General features: G+C 39.8%; 1 protein-coding gene across 1 annotated transcript in view; it reads left to right on the plus strand.

Moving 5' to 3' along the window:
• Positions 1 to 13,355, plus strand: part of LOC149273190 (inositol 1,4,5-trisphosphate-gated calcium channel ITPR3-like) — a gene marked incomplete at its 5' end in the record, with an annotated part of 72,834 nt that overhangs the window by 39,304 nt on the left and 20,175 nt on the right. Inside the window, 5 exons of the mRNA XM_089506607.1 lie at positions 5,965 to 6,090; positions 6,186 to 6,358; positions 9,602 to 9,766; positions 10,557 to 10,737; positions 12,718 to 12,819. Coding sequence (XP_089362733.1) covers positions 5,965 to 6,090; positions 6,186 to 6,358; positions 9,602 to 9,766; positions 10,557 to 10,737; positions 12,718 to 12,819 — 747 coding nt within the window. The remainder of the gene's footprint in view (positions 1 to 5,964; positions 6,091 to 6,185; positions 6,359 to 9,601; positions 9,767 to 10,556; positions 10,738 to 12,717; positions 12,820 to 13,355) is intronic.

The following is a 13,355-nucleotide window of genomic DNA, read 5'->3' on the forward strand; positions in this document are numbered from 1 at the left end:
AATGGCAATTGAGACTCAGTATAGACAAATATAAAGTTATGCATTATGAGAAAAATAATAACAATGCAACATGTACTTTAAATGGTATCTTCCTGGGGAAAAAACTACCAATGAGAAAGATTTAGTAATGATTGTAATGACAACAGGCTTAGCAACAGTGTGCAATGCCAGTGAGCAGCTGCAAAGCCTATAAGATATTGGCATGTATAAAATGGGGTGTTGATTCCCGGGAAGAGGACATCACCTTGACCTTGACTTTACAAGTCAATGCTAAGACCCTCATCTTGAATATAATGTGCAGATCTGACCACTGGTCCTTAAAAGGGACATTGTAGAACTAGAAAAAGTGCAAATGAAGGCTACAACATTTATAGGGGGTTAGAAGGTCTTAGTTATGAAGAGAGACTAAAAAAGTTGCACTTATATACGCTAGAAAAATGGCATATTTAGGAAATATTAAAATATTCTATATATATGCGCAGGGGCAGTATAAAGAGTACTCTTGTGACCTGCTCATTAACAAAATTGTACAAAGAAAAAGAGATCATCTTCTGAGACTGGAAGAGGGAAGATTTCACAAACATAAAAAAGGAGGGCAATAAAGCTATAGAATTAATTGCCAGGAGAGGTGGTCCTATCAAAAGAACAATGTATGGCTTCAAAAAGGGTCTGGTTATGTTTTTGGAAAACCATACAGGGCTATAAATGATAGAATAAACATTTTAGAGCTTCTTGATTCAAGGAGAAATAATATTGTATTTTGGAATTTTAACCTTAAATGGCAAAACTCAAAAGAATACTTAATTATGGGGTCCTTTTGCATTCTTTTGGATCAAATGTTAAACTTGATGGACTTGGATCTTTTTTCAACCTAAATTACTCTATTACTATGCATCAAAAGAGCATATACTAAGCTTTGAATTACTTCAGCAACGTGAGAGAAGCTTGTCTCCGCATCCACATGTACACCACACAACAGCTGGTCATGATGATGTAGTCCCACGTTCCAGTAGAGCTTAGAATTCATAACAGCACATCGGTATTTGAATGAGCAGTCTAAGAGCTGGTCTAAGAGCCAGCAAGCTCTCTGTGCAGACACCATGCAAATACAATGCCCGTCACACTATGGCCATGTGCCAAGAAACCAGTAAAGCAAGAAGAAAGATAAGAAAGAACAGAACATCAAGGAAAAGTATAGCTGCATGAGCGCTAAGGAGCCATAAAAAAAATAACTCCCATCACAACTACACTATCAGATGATGTGTGCTGGAACATATTAAGCCAGTGGACAGTAATATTATAAGGAGGCAAACACTTTTAGTCACCAATCTATATCCATATTCTCTATTGTATTATAATGCCTGTGATTTAATTTAGAAATGAACTAGTTTTCTCATTAGCCGTATCCAGTTTTTTCTTTTTTATTTAGTAATAATAAAGGTTATGTTGGCAGGGTTTTCCATTTTCGTTTGTCTCAGCAGTAAATAGACCCCATAAGAGTGCAACAACACCCATAATGAAATTGGATTTTTTACCATTATTTGCATGTCCAGTTCTGGGTCAGGATGGTGTGAGCATTATGCAGAATTAAACGGATATGCAGGTTTTGCCCCAGTTCACACTACCAAAACTGCTCATAGACCTAGACTATCTATAGCCTTCTAATTGAAAAGTTATATGAAAGCATATACATGTAATGATGCCAATGTGTAGTTTGCAGTTGAGCTAAGTATATTAAAGAAATAGGGCTGCAACAACTAATTGATAAAATCGATAATAATTGATAGTAAAAATTGTTGCCAATGAATTTCATTATCTATTAGTTGAATCGATTTTATCAAATATAAGATGAGGGTTTTTTCCAGAACAAATGCTCAAACAAAGGTCGGATAATAACACTAAGATCCAGATCCTCCACAATGCTGCAGGGGACCCAGATCCTCCTCTCTGACAGCTGGCGGGCGTCGCTATGCTCGCAGACATCCTCTGCTACAGTCCTCCACTTCCGCCTGGGCTTCTATGATGGAGCACCAGCGTGACATGACCTTCCAGTGCTCCACCATAGAAGCACCGGCAGAAGTACAGGCCAGTGGCGGCAGAGATTGTCTGCGAGCATTGCGCAATGTTTGCCGGCTGCCAGAGAGGAGGATCCCCCGCAGCGCTGCAGGGGATCTGGATCCTCCTCTCTGTCAGCCAGTGGGCGTCTGTACGATGTGCGCGGACAACCTCCGCTACTGCCGGCACTTCCACTGGGGCTTCTATGATGGAGCACCGGCGTCACATGACCTTCCGGTGCTCAGTCTTAAAAGCTCCAGCGAAAGTGCTGGCCAGCAGCAGAGGTTTTTCTAAGCGCATTGCACCAGCTGCCCCGACTAGACACCAAGGAGTCATGAAGAGCACGGGGGGTAAGTGCGGGGGTGCAGAGTGGCATATAGGGGTATAAGGCATATCGGGGGGGAGAGTGGCATATTTGGGGGCAGAGTGGCATATTTGGGGGGGCGGAGTGGCATATCAGGGGGTATAAGGCATATAGGGAGGTATAAGACATATCTGGGGGCAGAGGGGTATAAGGCATATAACAGGGCAAAGTGGCATATCAGGGGGGTATAAGACATATCTGGGAGGCAGTGTGGCAAGCCTGGGATCAGATGTGCATAACTGGCGGGGCAGGTTGGGAAATAGTTGCAGCCCTAGAAAGAGTGTAATATTTAGGGGTCTCAGGCTTTGGCAACAGGAAGGCAATTGTTTGCAGTCCAAATTAATGAAACAGGAATGGTCCAAGTTGGGCTGATACTCTTCCTGGTATCTAAAATTAACCTATGTTAAAATCCACTTCAGGCACTAAAAGCCAGTGGCGTCTCCAGCTTTAATATTTGGGGGGGCACATGGGGGGCAAGGGACCAAAGTAGGGGGCCAATTATAAAACGGTACATATACACTATATATATATATATATATATATATATAATATATATATATATATATACACACACGTTAGACGTGCATTTTTAACTACATAATATGTACTTATCTCTTTGAAGTAAAGACCGTGATTGAAATATGATTTCAAAATAACAGCTAAACTGGCAGTTATTTTTCATTCTTTAATATTAGCCCCTGCTGCCGATATATATAAATATTAGACCCTGCTGCCGATATATAGAAATATTACACCCTGTTTCCGATATATATTAATATTAACCCCCGCTGCGGATATATATTGATATTAGCCCCTGCTGCGGATACATACTTATATTATACCCTGCTGCCAATATATATTAATATTAGCCCCTACTGCCGATATATATTATTAGTCCCTGCAGCCAATATATATAAATATTAGCCCCTGCAGCCAATATTTATTGATACTAGGCCCTGCAGCCAATATATATTAATATTAGCCCCTGCTGCCGATATATATATATATATATATATATATATATAAATATATATTTTAGACCCTGCTGCCAATCAAAATATTAATATTAGCCCCTGCTGCCAATATATATTTTAATATTAGCTCCTGCTGCCAATATATATATATATATATATATATATATATATATATATAAATATTAGTCCCTGCTTCCGATATATATTAATATTAGCCCCTGCAGCCAATATATATTATTAGACCCTGCTGCCAATATATACAAATATTAAACCCTGCTTTTAGTATATAAATATTAGACCCTGCTGCCAATATATAAATATATATTGGCCCCTGCTGCCAAAACATATATAAATATTTGCCCCTGTATATATTATAGTGACAAAAATTGGACCCTACCCAAGCATTTCCTTGGGCCCGCTCAAAGCTCCCTTGCATGCAATCACTCCCTCTGCTACCACACCGAAAAAAAAATATTTGCCACACTGACTGCAGATCAGGGGAAGACCGTGAGTCAGTCCTGCACCGTGACATTGAGAAGTCCTCTACTCTGTAATCATCCCCGGAGTCCCTTTGTCCCCTCATTCACTAAACCATACCCCTCTTTTACTTACACCCTGTAGTTCAGGTATAGATCAAATAAACAACACATGGAAACGGCACATGCAACTGAATAAGACAAAAAAAACCTGTATTTGCAGGTATACATAAATAATGTATGGAAACATAGCATTGCAGGTATAAACCAACAGAACACACAAACCCAGCATTGCCGGTATAGATCAACTGGAAATCACGTACACTCGGCACTGAAGGTAAAGATCAAATAAACAACACATGGAAACAGCACTCCAGGTATTGATCAACTGAATAAGACATACAAATCCTATATTTGCATATATAACATAAATAATGTATGCAAACATTGCATAGCAGATATAGATCAACAGAATTTTACACACTATTTGACATCCAAACAACTATAAATCATTCTTTTTTTTATCACATTATTAAAATCCCAGAAATCAAAAAAGTTAAAAGGCCCAAATAAATTAAGGAGATTAGACATAATGGAATCAAACATTTGCTACTGCAAAAATTTTTAGATGAAAAAGTCCAGTTTTATTCAGCGCAACAAAACAAAAGCATTATTCTTAACAATATTCTTGAAAAGAAATATGAAACTTCAACAAAACTTTTAGCCATTAATGCAACACAACCATCTTAGCACTGCGTCACCAAATGAACACCTCATCACAAATAACAAAATGCATACAGTTGCATATAACTAAGCTGAATACCACTTGGTCTGTGAAGGCCTGTGAAAACAAAGGGGAATAGTGTCCTGTATAATGAAATCAAGAATTGAGTTTCACAAACTCTGAACTCTAAGTTTCCTTTTTAATAATATATTCAGATTGAAACAGAGTAAATAACACAATACCTTTACTTTTCCTCTCACTGATTTCTAGGCCTAGAAAGTTTTGTCCTCCGAAGTGACCACAAAATCTGGATAAATAAAAATTACAAAGTTCTATTTAACCCTACAGCAAGTAAAGTGCCAGGAAACAGATGACCAAACACATACCAGGACAGGGTCTGCCACACTGACACCCAAACACATACACCAGGACAGGCTCTGCTGCCACATGGACCCCCACATCAGGATGGGATAACCTACTAATAGTATAAAAAAAGCTTTCCACATTGCTTGGTGGTTGTGTGTATTGCCCCCTTGTGTATTTGTGCCCCCCCAGCCCCTTTGTGCATTTTTGCAATACACCCTTGTGTATTGATTTATTTGATGCCCCTAGCCAGCCCCCCTACCTTGCGTATTGATGCACCATCCCCTTGTACTGGTTAATATAATGGCCTCCATACCCATGTGTATTAACCCCCCCATTTGTGTATTGATATATGTGACATCCTTCTAACCACCCTGATGTGTAATTATGTCCCCAGCCACCATCTTTTTGTATTATTTAATTTTCCCAATGCAGCCCCCCTTGTTAATGTCCCTCCTTCTGTCACCTCCACTATTTATTTAAAATAAAATACTTTTTTTGCTGGCCTTCATTCTTCCACTGTAACACCGCTGCTCTTCTCCCTCGTGCTCTTCTCCCTGTCACGCAGTGACAAGCAACTGTTCCGTAAGAGCCCGCCCCCTTCAAAGGGGCGGGATGAAGAGCCTCGGTCAGTGATCGGCATGCCGGCAATCCATTAAGAGGCCAGCGTAGGCAGTTTTACAGCCGCTTTGAAACTGTCAGCCGCATCGGCTGCAATTGGAGCTTGGTGTGCCGGCACACCGGGAAATGTCCCTGTTTCGCGGCGGTGGGCCGGGTCATTAGTATGGCTTTTCGATTAGGGGGGCACACTGGGAGGCACAGCATAATGTAGGGGGGGCCATGGCCCCCCCTGCCGACGCCACTGCTAAAAGCCCACCATATACTGATCTGATTAGATTAGAATCTGTTTTATTATCAAATAGATGTACATTATGTGCAATCAAAGCTACATGTTATAACTCATAAACATACTTGTATCTATGTTTTTTTCCCATTCTGTTCCTTTAGGCATGCCATTGATATATTGGTTTTCCCGAAGAATGACGCTATGGGGGACCATTTCCTTCAACCTTGCAGTCTTCATTAACCTGATTATAGCATTCTTTTATCCATATGTAGAGGGCACATCTATAGGTAAGATGCCTATACTTAACATAAATATAAGTGAATAATTATTTTTTTGAGTTATTAATGAAAGTTTGTGACCACGCATCTTTTTCTCTCCCCAGGGATTCTGGACTCACCTCTGGTATCACTCCTATTCTGGGCTATGGTCTGCTTCTCTGTCATGTCTCTTTTCACAAAGCGTTATGGCCTCCGTCCTCTTATTGTGGCTCTGATCCTGCGCTCTGTTTATTACCTTGGAATTGGTCCAACACTCTACATACTTGGGGGTCTCAATGTAAGACATTTAAAGTGTCGACAACTGTGCTTTAACTTTTGCTTTTTGTGAAACAAATGCTTCATACAATATTAATGGAAGGATACATGTAGATAATATTTATTAATGCCAGATGAGTTGTGCCAACCTTCATTGATGAAAGCTACATGAAAGTAGAAGATAATATCAGCTGTCTAGGGTTCATGCCAGCAGAATTGTGTCCATTCATGTAGTTTTCACCAATGAAAATGTTGGATATTTGTTTTGCTTAAATATCTAAATGTCTCTGTGGCCAAAGATCAGTCAAAACCAAGACTTCTTAAATAGGTTAATTTATTATGCAAAGGATATGTATACATACAGCACCAATTGGTGACAGATGATGGTAATGGATAAGAAAGCATGTATTTAAAAAAAAAATAACACAGTTCTGCTGGCATGAAGCCCTATAGACAGTTAGGTACATTAAGGTTCCTAGTATGCATCTGACCTGCTATAGATAAATGTTTGATTATTTTATTTTTGGTTTCAATGTTTATGAAGCACTTTAACACTTCTGCAGAGAAGCATTAAAATTGCACCCTAAATATGGAGTTTTATACTATAATATTTATTTTTAAGTACAATAATTCCTCCTATAATTGTTTTCCTGTTCTTTGATGAAGTTTCTGTTGGCCGTGTTAAGTGGTGGCATACTTTACTGTAGGCTTTTACTCTATTTTAGACTTTTTAGTCATGTGTCATGAGTTTGTATGTATATGTATAGTGCTGGAGTCAGTGTATGTATGTACTATAGCAGGGGCGTCCAACATGCGGCCCGCGGGCCAAATGCGGCCCGCGGGACCTCGAGGTGCGGCCCGCGTGAGATCTGCAGCCACGATCACAAGAGCTGCTTACTTGTGGGAGGGTCTATTGTCCTGTACAGAGGAAGCGGGAGGCCACGCCCCCTGCTGAAGTCTGTGAGCGGCATCGAGAGCTGTAGTGCAGGTAAGGGGGTGGGGGACGGTGTTTGAATGAGTATGCGTGATTGAGGGAATGAATCTGTGAATGAATTAATTTGTGTGTGTGATAGCATGGATGTGTAAGTGCTGGAACCTAGGCATGATGGGACTGTGATTGCTGTTAGCAATTACACTCCTATCATGCCAAGTCAGCCAGTACATGCTGAAACCTGACTAGCTGCCCCCTTGTGTATTGATGCTGCCAGCAGTATGGGGTCTGCACTTACAGCCACCCTGTACCAGCATGTACTGGCTGACTTGGGATGATAGGAGTGTGATTGCTAACAGCAATCTGCTAACAGCAGTCACAGTCCCATCATGCCTAGGTTCCAGCATTTACTGGTTGCCTGGGTATAAAAAGAGTGTGTTTGCTGTTAGCAATCACACTCCTATCATGCCAAGTCATATTGTTGATTTTTTGTCCAATTGTGGTATGTAAACGCAGTAAAATTGGACAAAAAATACAATAACTATTAATTTATATATGATTGTTGACAGCACTCCTATCATGCCCAGCTAACCAGTACATGCTGGAATCTGGGTATTGCTGTTAACAATCATAATATATAACTTTTTTGTACAATTTTGGTGTGTAACTTACTTTTATTAAAAGTGTGGGATTTTTTTTATTATTTTTAAAGGTGAGTGGGGGGAGTCATTTTCGTTTTCGTTTAAGTGAACCCTGAATTTTCAGTTTTGGTCCAGAATTTTCATTTTAGTGCATCCCTAAAATAAATAGAACTATTTCATTTTTATTTATCCAGAATCCTGAATTTGTAGTCACAAAACTTTGTAGGCCCAGAAATCAGTGAGAGGAAAAGTAAAAGGTTTTGTGTCATTTACTTTATTTTAATCTGCATATTTTATTAAAGGCCATATTTTTTCACAGTGAAAAATGCGTGCGGCCCTCGCACGTATAAAATTCTGATTAAGTGGCCCACTGCAGAATAAACTTGGACACCCCTGTACTATAGTGTCAAAGTCAGTATGCATGTGTGTAAATGGTGCTGGAGTCAGTGTGTGTATGAATATACTGTAGTGTCAGAGTCAGTGTGTACAGTATATGTATAGTCTGTAAGTGTGGTTGTTTATACTGTATTATGAGTGTGTATATGTATAGCGCTAGAGTCAGTATGTATGTAAATGTATAGTGTCGTAGCCAGTATGTCTACTGTATTGTAGTGCCAGATTCAGTGCAGGGCTGCAACTAATGATTATTTTCATAACCGATTAGTTGGCCGTTTAATTTTTTGGATTAATCGGATTAAAAAAAAAAGTATGTAAATTTTTTGTTTATTTAAAATAATTTAATGAACAAACTGGATGTTAAAAACAAACAGCATTTCTCCCTGCAGCGCTGCGGAGGATCTGGATGTTAGTGTTATAATCTGACCTCTATTTGAGGTCGGATTATAAAACGAGGGATATTTTTCAGAGCATTTGCTCTGAAAAAAACATTATCTTATATGCGATAAAATCAATTCAACTAATCGATAATAAAATTTCTTGGCAATGATTTTCATTAGCGATTTTATCGATTAGTTGTTGCAGCCCTAATTCAGTGTGTATGTGTCCATAGTGTTAGCGTGTGTAATTTTATATAAAACACTTTAACCTAGACCGACATATGTTGTGTGATGTCTTAACTGCTGCTCTGACAGTCCTACCTCTAGAAGGAACCTGGTGATTGAGCCATTCTGACAGCGGCGGGGGCGGGCCAAACCCAGTTCAACACGTCTCCCCGGCAACCAGGGACGCCGGGGAGACAAACCAGGAAGAGGGGCGGCCCACACGCTCAGCGTTCCGTCTCCCTGGCAACCACAGATGCCAGGGAGACACACACAGCTGCTTCCCGTCTCCCCAGGTGTCCATGGTTTCAGAACAAGCCGTGGACACCTGGAGATACTGATTACAGCAATCAAAGGGTGGAGTTTCACCCTTTAAAACCCTAAACAACTGAGCCTTCATTGCTCAGTTGTTCTGTGCTATTTACAGATGATGCTTGGCTACTGTAGCCCGTATCCCAGAGCCCGTATCCCAGAGCCCGTATCCCAGAGCCCGTATCCCAGAGCCCGTATCCCAGAGCCCGTATCCCAGAGCCCGTATCCCAGAGCCCGTATCCCAGAGCCCGTATCCCAAAGCCCGTATCCTGTATTCCGAATCCTGTTGAAATATTTAAAATATCCATGAAACAGAAAGGACTATACAAGGAATGAGATAATTGTAAAAACTAACTCTTTTTCCCGTTTTTTAATACCAACAGCTGACCAACAAAATAGTTTTTGTAGTGAGTTTTGTTGGCAACCGTGGAACCTTCATTCGTGGATACAAGGCTATGGTGATGGATGTGGAATTTCTCTACCACGTGGGCTACATTTTGACCAGTGTCCTGGGTGTTTTCGTTCATGAGCTTTTCTATAGCATTTTGGTATGTACCATGTCTTTACTCAATACTTTGCTTGGAATACAGATGTTATAACTCAGTGGAAGAATTTAAAAAAAGGTTAGGATGAGCATGGAAGCTAGCTTAAAGGAAGATGGGCCATATGGGTATAATTTTTCCCTCATTATCTACAGTATCTATGTGCAACTGTTGTTCCTTGCGTACAGGTTTATACTTTGTTATGTTGTTTATACACTTGTCCATGCCCTAGCTCCTTCTGGTAAGAACGGTTAGTCGCCACTAAGTTGTTTTAGTCCCTTTTATTAGGTGGCTACTACAGGAAAAAAAAAGTCCATAAAATGAAATATGATAATAAAGATTGGTAATCCTGACTTCTCTAAAGGTTGCACTGTATAACCCCACTTGAATCCACAGTGGGAGTGAGATGTAATTGAATTTTGTATACTACATCTCTGATTTGTCTGTTAACTTGACAAAGCATACAGAAACCAAAAGCCAAATCTGATGGCTTGTGACCTATGTTTAGTGCACATACTGGTCATGTTCATGCACATTTTAAAAATGAAAATTTAAGAATTTTGACCCAAATAACAAAAAATGCTGCAGTTTTTTTTGTAAGCCAAAACAAATTACAGACTTCATCATGTATGTACTTTCATTAAAGTTTGAGTCTTCAGTGAGTTCAAAGGAGATGAACCATATTTGTAAAATATAGAGACAGCATCAATGAGACTCCTCTCTTTAAAGTTGCATTGGCCCTATATCATGTTTTGCTATGTGTAAATGTTTAACAAACCAATTTTTTATTTTACAGCTATTTGACCTGATATATCGGGAGGAGACATTGTTCAATGTGATCAAAAGTGTAACACGTAACGGTCGTTCGATCCTCCTGACAGCTCTGCTTGCCCTTATATTAGTCTACCTTTTTTCCATTGTGGGCTTTCTTTTCCTTAAAGATGACTTCATAATGGAGGTTGATCGACTACCCAATGGTGAGTTGGAAAGAGAGAATCTATTGTGAGAGTTGTTGACTGAAGTATACGTCATTTTCTTTTCCAGTGACCTAACATTTCCAGATTGCATAGCGAGAACACCTATAGTACCATGTTCATAATGTCTCGCGACTATTGTACTTATATGCTGTAAACAAATTATTGTACTTCCCCTTTATTATATTATAAAGTAATAAGCACTTTTGTTAATGTTTAATAAAATACATAAATGCCTGTGTTAGAATGTAGTATTTTAGGCAGTGAATCTTCCTTTGTAGCTGTAGGGAACAGCCTTCCAGAGAATGAAAGACAGGCGGCTATTGTGGCACACGCTTTATACAATTTTTGGTTTTGCGTTTAAAAAATAAAGAGAGAAATGAAAGACAGAAAGAATCAGGTTGGGTTTCAGTTTAGAAATACCGTATTTGCTCGATTGTAAGACGACCCTGATTATAAGACGAACCCCCAAATCTGAATATTAATTTAGGAAAAAGCCTGAATATAAGACGACCCTATAGGAAAAAAGTTTTACCAGTAAATATTAATTCATGTAAACTATTTTTTTTATAAAAGCTATGATTGAGAAAAATATTTTGGTTTTATTTCCTTCTATTTTCCAATCTGCCCCCAGGCTTGTCACTCTGCCCCAGAAATGCCTTATACTCCCTATATGCCACTGTGCCCCATAATATGCCTTTTAACCCTCTAAATGCCGCTCTACCCCCAAAAATGCCTTATACCCCCTATATGCCACTCTGCCTCCCTGATATGCCTTTTAACCCCTATGTCCTACTCTGCCTCCAGAAATGCCTTATACCCCTATATGCCACTCTGGCTTTAAGGGGGTTAAAAGGCATATTATGGGGCAGAGTGGCTTATAGGGAGGTGTAAGGCATTTCAGGAGGCAGAGTGGCGTATAGAGAGTTAAAAAGGCATTTCTGGAGGCAAAGTGGCATTAAGGGGGTTAAAAGGCATTTCATAGAGCACTCTGCCTCCAGAAATGCCTTATGCCCCCCGTTTAACACTCCCTCCCCCAAACTTACCGGTGTTTCTGACTCCCCTGTCATGTAGCCGGGGCAGCGTGCAGCCGGAAGGAGGTGTGGCTAGCAGCAGGGGTTTCTGTGTCCATCCCGCAGACCTTCCCCAGCTGTCAGAGATCAGAGTTCCCCGCACCGGTGCGGCACCTGCACCGGTGCGGGGAACTCTGATCTCTGACAGCCGGGGAAGGTCTGCGCGACGGACGCAGACAACCCCCGCTGCTAGCCACACCTCCTTCCGGCTGCAGCGTAAGTTGTCTGCGCGAATCGCGTAGACATCTACACGCTGCCCCGGCTACACACCGGGGACTCAGAAGCACCGGTAAGTGGGGCGGGGGGTAGACAGGAGGATCCAGGTCCCCTGCAGCTGCGGGGGATCTGGATCTTAGTCGTCTCATAGTCAGACCTATTTGAGATCTCATTATAAGACGACCCCGATTATAAGACAAGGGGTATTTTTCAGAGCATTTGCTCTGAAAAAAAGCTCGTTTTATAATCGAGCAAATACGGTAGTGCTACAGAGTTCTGTTTGTGTCACATAACTGTTTTGCATACTTCTTGTGTATTGAAAGCAGACATTTTATGTTTTATTTTTTTTAAATTGTCCACAGTTACTCAATTTTCTGTTTAAGACCATTGTCACAAGAAAATCACAAAAATACAAAGTGAATGAAAGCTTCGATAACTTTCATTTAATAATAACTGAAACAATATGAAAACTCTGAAAGAGAAAATTGTGGATCAGTGAGATTACTTGCCTCCATATTATCAAACAAAAACTAGAATTATCTTTATAAAACCATTTTAGTTGTATTATAAATGTAACTCTGTAAATTTTGAGAGCCAGAGTTCGAAAGTTTGGATAAGATAAAATATTTGCTTATTGGCAAAGCGTCTATAAAGCAATTAATACAAATATTCCTTTTTTTCTATACAGTTCCAGAAACAATGACAAAATCCATGGAATCAAACCCTTTTGCAGATTACTGCAGCAGGGACCAAACAGACTGTCCATCTGGTGTCACAGTACTTGAGAATTCTGAAGGTAAATATAAAAGCAAAATATTTAACCCCTTCAATCCCATATTTTCCATACTTTCCCAGCACTTATAGGGAACACACTATAAGGTGTACGTTATTCGTAGAATTTTTGCATATGGCTTAATGGGTTTGGGGGTTGTGAACGGGGGCAGGAGGGTTATACTGGGTAGATGTTGTGTTAGGGCAATGGGATGTAAGGTTTTTTTCCTTTTTTATATATTTTATTTTTTGGAGTTTACATATATATATATATAAAAAACAAAATACTGTCTGCGCTTCTCACCCTAATAAAGTTGGCAACAAATATATAAACATAATATAAATGAGAGGTTTTGGTTATATGAATTGGCCAAAGCATAATTAAGCTCACCCGCCACGTCAAGGCACACTCTCAATAGGGTGAGAACCTACTCTCACCTCCTACATAGTGGGCACACAAAGCAGTTTATACTGCTACCAAAACCAGATTAATGTGTTGGGGGAGGTGCAATTAAACCTCCTCCCATTTAATAATTAATATATATATATTTTTTTTTTTAA

This window comes from Sceloporus occidentalis, unplaced genomic scaffold, assembly GCF_023333645.1.
Source record: "Sceloporus occidentalis isolate IW3139 unplaced genomic scaffold, rSceOcc1.0.p SCAF_398, whole genome shotgun sequence".
NCBI classification, from domain to species: Eukaryota; Metazoa; Chordata; class Lepidosauria; order Squamata; family Phrynosomatidae; genus Sceloporus; species Sceloporus occidentalis.